An 18,452-nucleotide genomic window follows, 5' to 3' on the forward strand; every position below is an offset into this window, starting at 1 on the left:
ATTCAAATTTATACTAATCATTCACCTAAAATTGCTGTGCAGTTGAATTTTTTATGTGAAGTAGTTGAAATGTAATCAGTAAATGACTAGTTCATTGCCATTCATGGCACATCTAACATACAGTGGCAATCAAGACATTGCTTACAGCTTTGCAGCTTAGGTACAGGAGTAAAACAGGTAACATTTTGTAGTAGTTACAGTGTGACTTTTCATTGGTGTCACTTACTATTTTAATTCCAAATTTCTTTTTAACCTAGTTTTCCAATGAAGGTAACAGAGTTATGCAGAAAATTATATGAATTCTGAAGCTAGCTGCTATTATACTTGTTTTGTAGTGTTGAGAAAATTTGATTGACTTGATGAAGTATCACCTATTTATGAATCAAGAGAGTCTGTGAACACTGCACTAAAATCATCAATTCAACTGTAGAGGAGAACCATTTCTCTTCATGCTCCTTCCCTTTCCTCTGTGATGTAGTTTTCCTCAACTCAATGGCCTTGCCTATCTGAAAGACATGTATGATTACAGAGCCTCTTTTCGCTTTGTATGCAGTTGCAAGTACATTTCAGACTTATAATTACCTGCAAACTCTGAAGTCTTGCTCCAAGTTTAAGAGCAGAGTGAATTCTACAAAAATCATGACTGTAATGTAGCTCTTATATTGTCTTCTAAGTCTATAGAAGTTAAAGTTCTTAAAAAAGAAGAGATGAACAATCAAAGGAACACAGAATCATTACTGTTTTAGAGATGAGTGTGATGTGTAAGGATAGTCCAATATTGTGAGATGTTGTAATATTGAAATGTGCTTGCTTTAAAGTATTCACAGGTTTCTCTTGTCACATGGAAACCTTCTGTACTCAAGAGCTAATTTATCCTCTAGCTAGGCACAGGATAAACGTTATGGTCACACTAGATGTTTAATATTCAAATCCCTGTGATGACGGCACCTTTCTTAATAAGGAAGTGAACTATTTTTTTGGCTATGATGACTTAGAACATTAAGTATTTCTTATGCATTGCTTGGAGTATTATTAGTATTTTACCATCCCTAGTTGTTCCTTGATTTACTGTATTTCTTCAATCACCCTGTTTTGAGAATTTATGGATACTGCATTTCCAAAGAGGGCACATGTGGATTTGACTCCAGTAATTGTCTTCATTTAATTGTATATATTGTGTGTAAGATTGAAAGTTGACTAAAGAACTGTTTTTTCTCTTTCACCACCTTATGAACAGGTATATTTGTGAAACTTGCCTTTTAATTATTTCTGTGCAATCTATTGTGTCTATATGCAGGAATGGGATCCTAGTCAATTTTTTAATTTTTGTTGTAGTAATATGTAGCAATTGTGAAAAAATTACTAACACATATTGCATTGGTAAAGATTTAAATGACATTGGCACCAATTTAGCTCTCTTTAACAGTGTAAATGCCTTTGGGTAGTTTCTTAATACAGCCTCATCATGATTGTATGTAGGCTGGATAATGTTGCTTGTAGTAATAACTCTACAAGATTCTTATATGTGAGTGGTTTCTGCAGGTTTTAAATCTGTTATGCAGCATATCTTTGCTTGCAGGTTTTAAAGGTCTTCTCAAAGCATATCAACATGAGTTTCATCCAAGTATAAAAGCAAGTACTGTGATCAAGCAACAAAGTAGGACTTTTCCATTGCAAGGTCATTTCCTTTTACATTTACAAAGACTGTGGGCTAAATTATGTTATGTTAAAACATAATGAAGAAATTTCTGCTGCTCTACATATGTAGAGTGACCTTCTAACACTGTCCTCTCCATCAGAATCTATTTCTTTGCTCATTTATGCCCAGAAGTGTAGCTCATTGTAAGCATCATTCTCAGAGTTGGATACACTTCACTTGTCTTTAGCTGTCTGTGTGTCACATGTTCAAAGTAAACTCACCATTGAGAGCCCCTCTCTATTCCACCAAAAGAGTTAAGCACCTCCAGGGGTGATTCTTCCAGCCCTTTCCAGGTGCCAGTTTTGGAAGATGAAGAAGTGTGCCCTTAAGATTATTTATCTCCTTGCTTTAGAAGGAGTCTAGAAGTCTAATTTAAACAATCTACCTAAATTCATTACTGACTTCAAGGTTGTTGAAATTAACTGAAATCTATTTTAAATGAAAAAATTAACAAAAGTATGGAAGACTGTTTCTGAAGGTTAAAACACTTTTGCCCAACTTTTCTTTTAGCATTGAGTTTTTTTTTTTTTTTTTTTTTGTTCCCTTAAATATTTTGAGCATGTGTCATTCATCCTCATTAAAATATCACCCAATCCATTCAGTGTATGTCATATGATGGCACTGTGAGACAAAGATGTCCTCCTACACTGAGGCTCAAACAGAACATTCTGATGATTTTCTTTCTTTTTTGGGTGTCAGTGGAGAGGAGGCTGGGAAAAATCCTCCACTGCTATGTGGGCTTGCTTGAATGATTAGCTCTTTTTGAAGTGCCTGAACACACAGTTTCACATAGTAATTAAATTCCTGCTGTGAAAATTACGATTAAAAGCAAAACAAAAGATAATGTTTTTGATTAAATGCTATATCAATAATGAAATGCAACATTTTGGTTGGTGAGGGAGAAGCAGCTTATGAAGCATATTAATGCTATTCTCTTTGGAGTCTTAGGGGGTGGACATAGGGCCTACCTCTTCTGTTCAAAATGCTGTAAGTTCTCATGTACATACTTTATCCTCCTCAACCCACATTATCCTCTTGTACTAAATCATTTTAGGTCAGATGGTCAGACCCATTTTCTCTTGAAACCAAAATTTTGAGAAATCCCATAGTGAATTCAGATGGTGTGTCAAGATAGGATTTGACTTCAAAAAACTTGCCCCCTCATAAACCTGACGCTAGAACTTATGAATCCCCCAACTGACACTTTGTCTTTGATTTTTACTTCATCTAATTATACATCAGACTGCTGATAAACACCCATGGTGATAAAATTTTCCATTATAGGGCATAAAATACAGAATCATGGAATAAAAGAGGTTTTAGGGAAACTCTGGAAGTTGCCTAATCCAATCACTGCTCAAAGAAGGGCTTCCTTAGATCATAGCAGAAGGACATAAGGGAAGGAGAAAAGAAATTTGATCTACATTTGAGGCTTCTTTACAAAGACATACTTCAGAGTTGCTTGTTCCTCATTCAATGGAGATGACCACAGGAAAAGACCATGGCCCCGTAGTGTACATATATAATGTGCATCAAACTGGTAAAGTAATTGTACCCTTCACACAAACTACAATTTCTTTACCCAATAAATATTTGATAGACTCATTGATCAAAGAAATTTAATCTGTGTTAGTCCATTATTGTATTTTATTTTTTCCATGTATGATTTTCTATGTCTCTTATTTCAGACAGGCTAAATAATTATAAGTCTATGAATAAGAAATCTAGGAAATTCTCACTAGAAAAAAGCCATGCTCATTTCTCTTAATGTTATTCAAATACAGGGGAAATGTATCCTGTAGTTTTGTTCAATAGAACACCTTGTGAAATTCAAAGTGATCTAAATTTTCCTCTGAGCAGGTCTGTTCCTTGGCAACAATTCTGTAGTGAGCTGTGCTGTCATATGTCCCTTTCCAGAAAGACACTGTGATATTTATAAATCTATCTAAGAATACAGATAACCCCCACACTAAAGCATATGTCAGGGCATAGCTGTCGGTCCTGTCAACATGCAGTTCTTTGAAGGAATAGAAAGAAAGCTCGACTCACCAGTGAGTGCCCTGATTTTAGAGCTCCAAGCTTTGAATAGTCTATTTTGCAGTAACACATTTCACAAATAAATATCTCTGTGTAATGCATGTGTTGAGATTCAGAGATAGTGGTGTTGTTAGAAGTTGCTACAAATATTAGAGAAGATAAGATCTTACAGAATTGGGCATTTTCTGTTTGAAAAGATCTGTCAGTGGGTCATGGACTAATACGTAAGACATGCTGTGAGAGGTGACTCTCTAAAGGTGACTACAGGGACAGAACAAAGAAAGTTCATACCTAAACACTGAATATTGCTCAATATGTCAGGGCAGAAAGTGATGAGTGCTTATTCGGGAAATGGAAGTGTACAGATATCCAAGTATATTATTGGACAAAGAGTAATTGTTTCAAACTGAAAGAGGGGAGGTTCAGATTGGATATAAGGAAAAAGTTTTTTACACTAAGGGCGGTGAGGCATTGGCCCAGAGAGGTGATGGATGCCCTGTGCCTGGAAACACTGAAGGTCAGGCTGGATGGGGCTCTGAACAACCTGATCCCTGCTTCTTGCAGAGGAGTTGGATCAGATGGCCTTAAAGGGTACCTTCCATCTCACACAGTTCTGTGATTCTGTGATTATTGAAATTGATGTCCAAAATCATGATCAGCACAATGCTTCGGTGGTATTTAAATGCTGGCCTGGGGTGTCCGTGTGCCTGGAAATACTTCCCTGCAGGTCCTGCTTCATATTGCCTGAGCTTTGCTACTGACTCGGCACAAAGCTTGAGCAGCTGCCAGCTGGTCACATTATTAAGGTTTGAAATCCTCCAGGCTGGCTGCGTGCAGGATTGCTGCTGCTGAAACTGTGTCACCTACTTCCAGCCCACCCTTACCTCTTCAGCACACACTCCGCATTAAGCAGGAGCTATATGAAGATAGGTTTTGAGCCCATCTGGATGCAGTTCACCTGTCAGGCAATCTGGGACTTTTCTTTCAAGCATGGAAATATGTTTTTCAGAGTGTGAGAACTGTTTATTAAGGTCCGTTTCTGTGTGTTGTGGGAAGGATTTGTACTCGTACTGCATACTGCATCAACCACCACTCCCAGGAAATGTTATCAGGGTTCATATTTGAGGAGGAAATGTCAGCAACAAACATCTTTCCTTTACAAAAGAAGAATTTATTTTGGCTCTGGAAATCTCTGAAATAAAGATTGCAAAGAGATGTTTTTGGAAATCATCGTGCATTTTTGCCCTGGGCGTACCAGGAGGATTACATGTAACATGAACAAGAAAATTTGAATGAGAAAGTTTGCTTGCATTTTACAGCATCAAGTATTCCTTACTGTAAGACAAAAAGAAGGGTACCCCTGGACTTGTCTTTTTTCCTTTTCTGCCTTTCACCATAAAGAATAATTCCTCACTTGCACGTCCTCATCCAATTCTTCCTGCTGGCACCTGTCAGGGAATATATCTGATGTCCTTTCTCTTCTTCTGAGTTAAGCATGGATACTTCTGCACAGCATCATTTACTTAAAAACCTTGAAGAATAATTTTAAAAGAATACATTTTCAGGTATCATTACAGTTTTGGAACATTGTTTACTCCTCTAAATACACATAATAGAGGAAGAATTTTAATGAAATTTCTCAGTTTTGACTGGCGGAAATATGAACTTTAATACATTATCTTGGTTGTCAGTGTGAGGACATATATTGATCAAAATCAATAACAGGACAGCCTAACAGTTTTGCTACTATTTGGAAATCCTGAGTAAAGCCCTCTGTCATTTAAGCCCTGAATGATAAAGGCATTAGGTGGACGTGTAAAAAGAAGCTCTTAAAGAGTGGAAGTGGAAAACCAACCATCAACAACTTTTATCTTTAACCTGTAGAAGTTAATTTTACTTTATTAGCACCTTTATTTATTTATTTATTTATTTTGCTACCAGGATTTCCTTCCAGTCTAGTATATACGCTCATCTCTTTCCAACAGCAAAATACAGTTAATGCTTTTTCTTGTAGTTTTGGTCTGGCCTCCACGTGTTATTGAATGTACTCTAGAAGAGGTCACAGTGAGTGGTTAATTTGTGATCCTTTAATAAATGTGCAGAGTACGGGTGGAACAATCAGGCAGCACTCTGTGCTCTTAAAATTCTGTACAACAAAACTAATTCCCCTATCTCAGAAAAACAAGACATTGCAAATATGTGCTTTATTGTTCATTGAAAGCTGTACTTTTGTGTGAACAAGGCTGTCTGCTCCTTTGCTGACATGAGCAGCCCTTATCTCTCTAACATTCAGGAGACCCATTTGTTCACTTTTTGACACAGGACCACTCTTTTCCATTGTAAATGAACAATATGTTGTGAAAAATCTGGAAATATTCATGCTCCTAAATACTGCCAAAATAATGTAGCTGTGATGGATTTGCATAGATGTTTGCAGCCAGAGCAAGTTTGTGGGTGCTTCCCAGCCCAGCAGCATGTAGTATTTGAGGGATTTCAGCAGCTGCCTTTCAAACTATAGTAAAGGTTTGAAAGCTCAATGAAATTCAAGTGCTGTTTGTTCACAGATATATTTATTTTTGAATCCTAGCCTGTAATTAACAGCATTACTGGGAGCCTGTGGGATTGCTGAAAGTTATATTACACAATGCAGAACAATGTCTTCTTAGGTTAGCATGGGCTTACTGTATGGCAAATATAATGCCATACCTACTGCTGGTGGCATGTAAGAGAGGAACAAATGAGAAGGGTTCTTAGCTGCATGGTAAAAGTCTAGGACACATGGGAAGAACTATAGGGAGTGAAATAAGATGGGATCCCACATGTTCATAGGACTTCAAAGATGCCACGCTTATAAAGCTAAGAGTGATTTCTGAAGAATATATTCTGGTATGGAAGCTAACAAGATAGTAATTTTATTTCTGTATTTGTATTTAGGCAGTCATTAACAGTTATTAAAAATAAGGATTATTAGACAAAAGCACAGTGTGATAAGTGTGAACTGAATAAGTCAAAGGAACTGATGAAGTATAGCTTGGTATAAATAAGTCACTCATTCAGTCTCCATTGGATCCTCCGTTTTATTATTTGTTTCCTGCATGCTGATGATCAGAGGGCTGGAGCACCTCTCCTGTGAAGAAAGGTTGAGGGAACTGGGCTTTTTTAGCTTGGAGAAGAGAAGGCTCCATGGAGTCCTCATAGTGGTCTTCCAGTACTTTCAGGTACTGGTACTCTATTCATAGAGCGTATAAACAGGAGGGGGAACGGCTGTTTATGAGGGTGGATAGTTATAGGACAATGAGGAATGGTTTTAAACTAAGACAGGGGAGGTTTAGGTTAGATATTAGGAGGAAGTTTTTCACACAGAGGGTGTTGATGCACTGGAACAGGTTGCCCAAGGAGGCTGTGGATGCCCCATCCCTGGAGGCATTCAAGGCCAGGCTGGATGTGGTTCTGGGCAGCCTCGTCTGGTGGTTGGCGACCCTACACATAGCAGGGGGTTTGAAACTCAATGATTATTGTGGTTCTTTTCAACCCAGGCCATTCTATGATTCTATGTTGTCTCAGTACAGTTGTTACAAGTAAAACTATCCTCAGAAGCTATTAATATAAGTCTCTTTTCTTTTTTCTTAATTTTATAAAGTTGACAAGAGAAAAAGACTTTCCTGCTTGTAAAAAACATTTTCTTGGCAAACAAAAGAGGTTGGTAAAATTTATGAATAAAATGAACTGATTATTTATTCTAAAGGAAACTTGGAGGGTGATGCCAAGCTTTTAAGATCAGTGTGATATCCACACCTCAAACAGTTTCAGGGGAATGATTACAAGGATGGGCTTTTTTTTTCCTTTATTTCTTCTTCTTCTTCTTTTTTTTTTTTTTCCACTGGGGATTTATACCTTCTTATTTTGGGGAGGATGAAATGATTTTTAAATTCACTAGTGCCTTAATTTCCTCATCTTCACAGTTGCATTATCTCTCTGTCTGTCAAAGGGAGAAAATCAGCCCTAGCCCTTTAGGGGGAAAAAACTGATGGAAAAAAAGTACCATATTCATTCACTCTACTTTACTGTTCTTTCTGCCAGCTTGAGAAAAATTGGGTGTTTCTTTAAAACCTGCATCAAAACTGGTGACAAACCCTCTGCGGTGTATCTATTTGTGTAAATAAATTACTGGGACAAGTAACACTTGGCTATTTGGTTCTGTTCTGTCTGTGATTCCTGTTTTTACAGTGGTAGTCACCAGCACAGTGGGCATCGAAGCAGCAGACAAAAATATTTTTAGTGAAAAGATACCATGTTTGTCTTCTTCCCCTTTTTTAACAGACTGATCTGAGCTTGTGGAATGGGGAGCCTACCTTCTTTCACTCTTTGTTCTCTGGTTTATTATTTCTTTGACAGGGTTGCTGTGACTGTCTGGTAAGTAAGTGCTAATGCCATTAACACAGGCAGCACAAAATAGACAAACTGACACAAATCTCATGGTTTTGCAGATGAGGATAGGCATTCACTCAGGATCAGTGCTGGCTGGCGTTGTTGGTGTAAGAATGCCACGCTACTGTCTCTTTGGAAACAATGTCACCCTTGCAAGCAAGTTTGAGTCAGGAAGTCATCCGCGTCGCATCAATGTCAGTCCAACTACATACCAGTAAGTGCTCTTAGCTTTTCATACTGCTTTTTTTTATTACAGTCTGTTTTCACTGAGTTCTTAAAGCATGCTCTGCCCTCACTTGGCATATGAACTACAGCACAAAGTCAGTAGGTTGCATAATAATTGGAAAGAGCAATTGCACGATGTTCTCAGGCTTTCATTTGCATGTTTGCATCAGAACACGCAGAAAACTGAGGCAGTGAAGGCAAAGGAGCACAACAGGAGGGCCAGCAGTTGCTACCTAAAATATCATGTAACAGAAGTGGGCAAACGATACTGAACTGAGAAGAGCTGTTAATTCCCTTGAGACTAGGAAGGCCTTACAGACAGATCTTGACAAATTGGAGGGCTGAGGGATCATCATCAGCAAGAAACTGAAACATGAGCAAGCACTGGATTCCACACCTAGGATGGAGCAACCCTGGATCAATGTACAGGCTGGGGAACCAGAGAGTGGAGAGCAGGAAAAGGGATCTGGGGATTCTGAATTATGGCAAGCTGAGTGTGAGTCAGCAGCATGCCCTGACAGCCCAAGGGGCCAACTGTGCCCTGGGGTGCTCCAGGCCCTGCGCTGCCACAGAGCGGGGGGGGGGCTGTCCCCTCTGCCTCACCTCCAGCACTGGGTGCAGGTTTGGGTGCCACAGTATAAAGCTATTAGGGAGTGTCCAAAGGAGGGCTACAGAGATGGTGAAGGGTCTGGAGGGCAAGGGGTGTGAGGAGTGGCTGAGGTCCCTGGTGTGCTCAGCCCAGAGCAGAGCAGGCTGAAGGGAGGCTTCATGGCAGCACCAGAGGGTGGTGGGCATGGAACAGCCTGTCCAGGGCAGTGGGCACGGCCCTGAGCTGCTGGAGCTCTGGGAGTGTTAGGACAGCGCTCTCAGACACCAGGTTTGTATTTTGGGTGGTGCTGTGTGGAGCCAGGGGTTGGACTTGATGATTCTAATGGGTCCCTTCCAACTCAGGATATTCTATGATTTTTATTTCATGGGCAGTGTCTCTCATCGTGCCATCTTTATGTGTTCTATCAAAGCTTCCAGCCAGGGGTTTTCTTTTCACCAGCTGTACACAGCAGATGAAGAGAAGCATGTTTCCACTGGCTCAGGAGAAAGCCTTTAATTTTGTCAGTGACACCAAGGAGTTTTTGGGCTTTCTTGGAGACAAAGTTTCTTAGCACTGTAAAGAGACACTTGATGAAAGTATTTTCTTAATATAAGAAAAAAGATTGGAAATGGCAAAGCATAATCACCGCCTCTTTGAAGAAATTATGCAAATAATCAAGCAAAGTCTTGATTAAATCAGGTTATGAGGAACATCTCCTAAAATAATGAAAGGTGTTCCTTATTGTTCAAATTTGACAGCTTGACTATAAGAATTTCTTGTGCTTGGATTGTGACTGACGTATTCTCTGTTTTTGGGCAGGAGATGTAAATCTTACTCTTTTTTTCTACACTCTGTATCTGAAGTAATTTTCTGAAGTACAGTTTTGCTCAGGTTTTCAGGCTGTTCCTCTGCAGTAAATCTATAAGCAATTTCTCAAACAATACTTCTTTTCTTTCCTTTCTTTCTTTCTCTTTTTTTTTTCTTTTTTTCTTTTACAGACCTGTGAAACTCAGTATTTACTTTACCCCATAACTATCTGTGCAAATTAAGGTTTTAAATGGAATTTCTTCATCCAGGAATTGAAGCTTCTGATATGCTAAAATAGAAAGCAGTCAGAAATAAAAGTTAAAAAGTAATTAAAAATGATGAATAAAATGTCATTTATCTGAAGAGCCCATTTACTTGAGATCAGATTTATGGAAAGGGATGCACGTGTAGCTAATTGAACAAGAGGCAGAAAATCTGAACAGACTTTTGCATTGTGTGCAGAAGCAGGTTCCTATAGTTTTCTGGTAATGTGCAAGAGAAACATAGACCTAAGTTACTGTCAGGTATAGAAAACCTACTCATTTATATAAAAATGATTCCTATAAGTGTATAGGAAATATATACTAACCATATTGAACTGACAGCATACTCCAATGGTTAGGGGGAGATCATCAAGGAGAAAAAACCGAGCTGTCCAGAATAGGGCAGCGTGGGAGAGCAAGAGACAGTGGACATAAAGAAGAGAGGCTCAGCCTACTTGTGAAGAAATACTCTCTCCCATGAGGACAGCTGGACAGTGGCATAGGCTGTGCTTAGAGGCTGAACATTCTCCATCTTTGACTGTTTTCAAGGCCTGACTGGGTGGAGCTCTGAGCAGTCCAGTCTGAATTCAGTGCTTATCTTTTTTTGGGCAATAATTTGGATGAGAAAGCTCTTGTGGTGCCTCCCAGCCTGAATTATTTTATGGGTGCCTGATGTCTGTGGGTGTCCAGCCTATTGGTTTGCCTGAGCTGCATATAAAATATATAATATGGTTAATTTATATACGTTAAAAAAAAAATCTTTGAAATATATATTTTTTATTAAAACATAAAAAGGGCAACAAAAACAGAAAACAAGTGTGTTGGACATATATGAGTGACTAGTTAGCACCCTGGATGCCTGTTGATTGAAATTCTAGACCTAAATGAAGAAATTGATAATTTGTGACATTAGCCTACGCATTCTACTGAAAAGGAAAAAATAACCTGCTTAATGTCACAGCATCAACTGGTGTATCTAGAATAGTTTCATGTGTTGTGTATAATTCTGACAGCTTTTGAAACTTGGTGAACAATAGCAACTTTCAGGAAGGGAGCCAGGTTTTTTTTTGTTGTTGTTGTTGTTGTTGTTTTTTTTGCAGTAGACATTGTGAAAATAAAAGACAAAAGGACAAGATTATGCTTTAGTTCTTCACACAAAGTTTACTTCTGAATGGTTTTGGACATTGATTTTCTGGTGAATCCATAGAAAACATATACCGATTTAACAGCTCAGCCTTGTGTTATTGTTGGAGATAGACTGCATGAGTCTGTCGAAAACACAGTCTTTAGAATAGGAGTATTGAAAGATTCCCATGGCTACTTGCAAGCAAAAAACAATTTACAAAGCAGTCATGGAGGAGCCATGCAGTATCAGGTGACATTTTGGTATAATATGAGCATATATCTTGATACCACTGGGTTGTTGATGAAAGTCAAATTGTTTCAGCATGGCCAAACTTTCACTTAATGTGATCATTGTGTCTGATTTTATCTTCCCGAATACTACAAATTTTGACTTTAGCTTTCAAAAAAAGGAAGGTAGTAGAAAAATGACTGATGATGTGGTAATGTTATTGCAAAAGATTTTAAAATCAGGGCTCAATTCAGAGAGCTTTAAGTGCAACAGGCTAAGTGCATGGTTAGAGGTAAAGTAGAAACAGCAAGAAAACATGTTCAAATGAGAGATAGTTATCATTCAAGATTCTACAAGCTTTTTACAGAAAGTATTTGAGAAAATAAAATGAATGTAGATAGAGCCACTCAGAAAGGCTATTCCAGACTATACCTTCTGGAATGTTTGAAAGGATGAGAACAGATAGGGAGAAGTAAGGAAACAGCACCGCTGATGGGAACCAGAAAGGGCTGCGATTACAAAATATTCCATAAAGCAGAATTATTCAGAGCTCTTGAAGGCGATCAAGGGCATTTTAACATAATATAGTAGTACTATCTAAATAAATGAGTAATAATCTGATGCGCCTGCATACAACTTTTCTTATGTAGAATTTGCATTAGTATATAATTTGCTATGTACAAATGAGGTAATTCCTTACAAATTGAAATGTCTTTATAGCTGACCTTACACGCCTTTAAATGATTAAAGTTATCATTCTGTGCTGCCATTTACTCATTTAATTTTTTTATTATCTAAGAAGTAATATTCTACAAAGTAGATAATTCCACAGTCAGTATGAAAATAACAGAATTCCTGTTAATTACAGGCATTTATCTTAATGCATTTGTGTCTATCATGCTCCATGATGAAAATTGTGATAACATATTTTGTGCTTACAAAGCATGCAGATACTGCAAACTTGTCTAATACTTATCAGCTTTCATTTTACAGTATAAATTATGCATTACAAAGTTTCATCGGTGTTCAAATGATAATCGTACTACAGAATGCCTATTATTGGTTTCAGACACTTCCCTATGAGCCCATAATCTGCCTGTGTAAGAAGGAGAGTCTAAATAAATAAGATGCAGTGTTGCTTAGCAGCAGTAGCGAACCTGAGGCAGACTTGCTCCCAGTTACACTTGCTGGGGAAGAGCTCAGCAGCGTAAGACGGTGCCTTTTACAAAAGTGGGTTTAGAATCTGCTGGTGATAAAAGCTCAGTTCTTTTCAAAACACCTTGTTCTCTTGACACAGACGGGTCATTTGACAGAAGGACTGCAGTGCACTGGTTGCTTTGAATCATTCAGTATTGTAGGATGGAAGCACTGAACAGCACTGGTAAAACTTCTGGTGCAACACATGGAAATTGTAGAGACTGGTCCCAGCCCGGTCCTTGTTAACCATGTGGCCAGGAAGGAATAGGAGAATAAAAATTTCCCCGTTCCTTTAGTAGACTGACAAATCCAGTTATAGGTTTATGTAACTCATTTATATTATTCTAAACTGAATAAAATTACCATGTTTTCCATACTCAAGGGAAATAGTATTTTTCAGCCTCCTGTTCAGTACAGAAGAAAGATTAATTACTTTTTAATTATTTGTTTCAGCCTTGAATAATAGTACTTATCTGATACTAATATAATACAGCTACATTAATTCTGTTTCTTAATAGCGTTTAAACAATACGCTTTAGGACTTCATCACAGTTATCAAAAGCAGGTAAACTTAATTGTTGGTTTCTATCAAGTAACTATTTTTAAGAATAACTTTTTCTTTTCCCTCTTCTTTCCTCATATGACCTTTTCTAGTACATATTTCCCTTGCAGAGAAGGTACTTCAAGCAAGTATGGGATACAGATACTTCCCATTGTCACATGCTAGGCAATACATCCAGCACCTGAGCTTAGGCAGAGGTGGTCAGTCTGTATCCCACCTCCTTATGTGATTAGGGCAGAGAGCCACCGAGGGTCATTTTACATGGAGCTGGGTGAGATCATTGCCAGTTCATCGGCCTGAATTGCCCCTCAGCCTTTACAATCAATTCAAACCTGCAAAATTTTGAATTTTTATGCTGTTACATGGAACTCATTTTACTTTTTCATAATTAATTGTTTACATCTGTCATTATCTGTTCTTGTTTTTTTTTTTTTGTTTTTTTTTAATTAAAACAATATGAATTTCCATAAACACCTCAGAGGGTTTTATTTTCAATAAGTTCTTTTTCCTACTGATAGTGTATTTATTTATATATGGGCAGATAAGTGGATTTACTCCCCGATAACCTTTTCAGATTTTTAAAATTTTTGTTTCTGACAATCCTTTAAAAAAGCTTTTTGTTTTTACAGTTCACCATGTATGCTTTCATAAGACATATTATTGGACAGAGGATTTAGCTGTACACAAAAGGGGAGCACAGCTTGTATATGGACACAAGAAATCAGTCTAATTAAAGTGTTAGAAGTCACATCCAAACACACTGGTTTATTCTCGTTTTTCTATTCCCTTCTGTTCCTGAAACCTGTGTCATCTGCCGCCATGAGGCTGCACTCCCATAGGCACTGTGTTTTGTGAATCCAGTTCTGGGCCCTTCTCCATTGCTTGACATTTTCATTGGGGGATCACGGGATAACTTCTGGTTAGATCACTGTCAGTTAGGTAACAGTAGATGTTATGCTGCACAGTTCCACACAGCTAAACTAAAGCTAAAAGTTACTTCAGCAATATGGCTGATAGACAATTTCCAAAACTGAAATAAACTCAATAAACTCAACTCCACACAAATCCTGAGGTCCATATTGTTACATCTGTGCAAAGCCTGTAACCTTTCCCTAGTGATGGCACAGTCCTATTCACGGAGCCTAATCCTATAATGTTCTGATCAGAGTGCAGACACCGTACCACTTCTGCTTAGGTGTGAAAGAAATAGAAGTATTAGAAGTCAGTGATGGACACCATGCACAGCTGCATGTGATATACAATGTATTAAATACAAAATCAGGACTAATTCTTTCGTAACCCTTCTGCAGTTGGAGGAAAAACACCAACACATGAACTTCCATAAAGTACAACGTGAACTAAATTAGAATCAGGCATAGTCAAGTTTTTCTCAGTCTCCCAGTCTTTCTGGTATGTACAAGAACAGTGGGAGAAATTCAAAGCCACTAACATTTAGGACCAAGTAGACTGATTTGGAGCATTACAGTAGCAAATTAATACACTTACATAGTGTATTTTATAAGCAGACTATTGATTTCTAATTAATGCCATAATAATTCATATGGAAACAAATCAGTTGATGTATTTTGTGAAACCAGATACCAGCTAGTGAAGTGACCAATGCTCATTCGCACAGAGGAAGAGATCAGTAATCCCAGAGGATTCTGATAATCTATTTGGGAAGCCATTAATTAGCTTTTCCTGATTTTACCAATTAATAAATGGAGCTAAACAAGGTAAAGATAGTTCAATACACATCATCAGAAGCAGCTTTCTACTGTAAGAGTTAGAACAGAAATAATTTTTCTTTTTTTATAGTCATGGAAGAGAACATGTAAGGAAGACTGACCTAGGAACAGAGCTCTTCTTGCTGCATGCTATATTTAGGAAGGCAGCATACATTCTCCTTTAATTTAGTCTATTGTATTTCTTTAAGAAATGTAACTCAAACATTGATCTATGCAAAACTACATATCTTAAAGAAGTTTACAGGAATGTTCAGTTCTGAGTGGGTGTTTTAACTCTGAGTAAACAAATTGCCAGATTGTATCATATCATCAATTTTATTTAGAGTTAACGTAAATTCATTACACTGAGGTTAAAATGCATATATGTTTGGAAAACCGTACCAACCTCCCCTCCACTCCTGAAAATGAAAAGAAAAAGGGGATGATTCTCAGATACCACCTTTTTGTCTGAGAGTAATAGTGTTTCCATCAGGGAAGGGAACGAATCAAGACTTAAGCTGTTCTGGAAGATTTCACATTCGGAGGGGAAGCTGTCAAATTAATCAACTACAAATCAGCATTTAAGAAATTCTTCCTCCCCTGAAACATCAACAAAAAAAGACAAGCTGAGGGTAGACCTGGTTCCAGGCAATTTATAGGAATGCTTGAGTAGCCTGACCCTCACAGTTTAAGCATTGAATTGTAAATTGTGTATCCAACCGCTTGAGTGGAATCCAGAATTCTGACCCTGTGAATAACCTACCATAAAAGCGTCCTTTGCAGTAGTGCTCTTAAGGGAAATATACAGAAGTGATGCAGGAAGGACTGCTGAGATAAATGCTTTGGAATAGTTTCAGACCAGTTGTTATATGCATATTCCTGAACTGCTGAGGTTGCATTACCTCAAATCAAGCTCTCTGACTGTGGGACACTGGGGGGATTTGAAATGCTTTATGTAGAGTTTAGGCTGCCAGATAATTTCTGGAAGCTGAATGCTAGACTCTCAGACTTTCAGAGCAGGCACAATGGCTTGGTTACAACAAAGCACTCTGAGAATGGTCAGCAAGTTGGGACTAACAACCAGAACTGGGTGCCAGCGCAAGTTCCCATACACAAGGTTTTATACCAGTTAGTCCCCTGAGTCAGAGGGGAAATGCAAGAACTAGTTGTGTGGCTCAGCTTTGCCCTTGCTGTCGATCTACACAGTTCGTTCAGCTCTTGGCAGAACTATAGTTTGAGGCTCTTCATACCCTTGAAGAGGAAGACAAGAAACTTAGCAAGGGCTGTTGCTCTGGGTTGCAGACATCAGCTGGTACTGTTTTAACATTGTGAATAGTCTAAATATGGGAGAGAAGTTTCCTGGAGAAAAATGTCCCCACTGATAAACACTGAGGATAAGCAGATAACTCCTTCTTTGGTGTATACACAAAGCTGTAGGAAATCAGATGCAATTTCTGAAACCTGATCTCACTGTCTGAGAAACCAAGTACCAGGACCAGTATGTTTACAGAATCCAAAGAACCTGTACTTTAGGACAGGACTGGAAGAGATCATTTTTATCTTGCTTAAAGCCTTTCTAATTAGAGTCATCAATTTTTTTTTTTTTTTTTCATAAGCGTATAAAGTAAGTAGCATAGAATATGATTACAAGTAGCTTCCATTAGTACTTGTTAAAGAGGACTATTTCCTGCTGTGATCGCTTGGGAGCTGAAATAAAGGTCAGCTAGGCAATTTCTGAGGATGAGAGGCTAATTCAAATATTGCCTAATATAGTGATGTGGAGTCTATCACAAGCCACAGTGGATAAATTTCCAAGTAGCTGTACTAATTGGTTAGTCACCCTTCACTGCTGGCACTTTTCATAATCTCAGAGAATTTCATTGCAACCAAGTTGCAGTTCACAAAACAGCTGAAAATAAGGCCTTTGATTAATATCTTGCACTTTCATCCTATGAGGAAAATAGTGTGAAAATATTGATTAAACTCAATGCCAGCTCTGAATTAAATCTAGTTATCTGTAACTGTCATTACAATTAGATAATGTTGGGCTCTGAGAAAGAAACCATTGATTTTAAGCAAGGCTAGATGCTCAATAGTGAATGGACCATTCAGGGAAGAAAGTCTGCAGTGAAAGCTTGTGGTTTTAGCTCAGAAAGTTCTAAGAGTTCATCCGTTCGTTGCAAAATCTAGTTTGAGAAATAGCGTTGTTTTATTGTATTAAAGTGGCAGGCTTAAAATACAAGATATTTTCTGTGAGCATTGTGGAGATGAGAGGAGAGAAGCTTCTCTGCAGAGGCCTCTGCAAGCTCTCCCACAATATGAAAAGAAGATCATTGTGTTTTGCTCATAAAGTTGACAGCCTGGAAAATAGATTATGACACTCAAACCATATGGTAAACAAAGACCACCAGAGAAGTTCAAAGGCAAAAACATGGTTAGACTTACAGCCATCTGATTATTTAAAAGCTGAGAAAAAAATGCCTTTATATTTAGAGTAAATGTGAGGAGCTCACATGGATTCTCCCAGACAAAAATAAAATAAATAATAATAAAAAAAAAGATTAATAAAGGAAGTTCCATTAAATGTCCTGAAAATCCCAGAATATTCACCCAGCAACAGGATTCATTCAGTCATTTACTCTTCAGAAATCAGCTTTAGAGACACTAAATAAGCAGCCTATTACAAAATCAGCTGAAGTTAACAAGGTTCTTCCCACTGATGTTTTGAGTTTTTCTCTCATTGAGAGAAAGAATAAATATCTTTGAGAAAAAGATGAAGGCTACTTTCAGATATCCACCTGTGCTTAGAATTTGCTATTATGTCAAAATTGTTCTTTTCAATTCTTCATTTACTGGAAACAAATAGAAAAGGTGTAGATTATTTGCTTTTTTTCTCAAGCAAGCTGTTTTCATGAAAAGGCCCAAAATTATCGGATTTAGCCAGAAAAAGTATTTCCAACATAGAGAAAGACTACAAATAGAAACAGGCAGTATCAGCAGGTCTGTGACGTTGTGCCATTTGTAAGGTATGGCTGGAGGAGAGTGGGGTTGGCTTCACGCCTCACATGAGCCTGTATCTGTTTTTGACCTTAACCAGGTGCCCTAAATTAAACTCGCAGGTACATTTGATGGATAGTGTCAGATTTGATTTGTTTCCTGTTGAAGCTCGTTTTGCTGTTTTGGGACCTATTTTATGAAATACAATACTACTGAGTCCACACAAGGCCAAAATAACCACCTGGCTTCTGCCTGCAAGAGTTCTCAAGCACTGTCACCTGCATGCCTGCATTCCAGAAGGAGACCTGTTGGTAGTCACCAGTCTGTTCATTTCTGCACAACTGGGCAGAACAGAGGGCTTTAAGTGATACATCACAGATAGCGGTCATTATGAGTTTTGTTCTCTTTCTGGTTCATGATTTTCTTAATGCTATCACTGATTTTCAGAGGATGTGTTTATTTGGGCCTCCTCCTCAGCTGATCTCAGCAGATTTAGAATCATAGAATCATTTCAGTTGGAAGGGACCCTTAAAGGTCATCTAGATCAACTCCCCTTAAAATTGGTGA

The 18,452-nt window shown here is 38.1% G+C and overlaps 1 protein-coding gene across 1 annotated transcript in view; it reads left to right on the top strand.

Annotated features, from left to right (window-relative positions):
• Nucleotides 1-18,452, top strand: part of GUCY1A2 (guanylate cyclase 1 soluble subunit alpha 2) — a 145,595-nt gene that overhangs the window by 108,772 nt on the left and 18,371 nt on the right. Inside the window, exon 7 of the mRNA XM_001233953.7 lies at nucleotides 8,224-8,378. Within this exon, the coding sequence (XP_001233954.2) occupies nucleotides 8,224-8,378 (155 nt within the window). The remainder of the gene's footprint in view (nucleotides 1-8,223; nucleotides 8,379-18,452) is intronic.

The sequence above is a fragment of the Gallus gallus genome, chromosome 1 (assembly GCF_016699485.2).
Source record: "Gallus gallus isolate bGalGal1 chromosome 1, bGalGal1.mat.broiler.GRCg7b, whole genome shotgun sequence".
NCBI classification, from domain to species: Eukaryota; Metazoa; Chordata; class Aves; order Galliformes; family Phasianidae; genus Gallus; species Gallus gallus.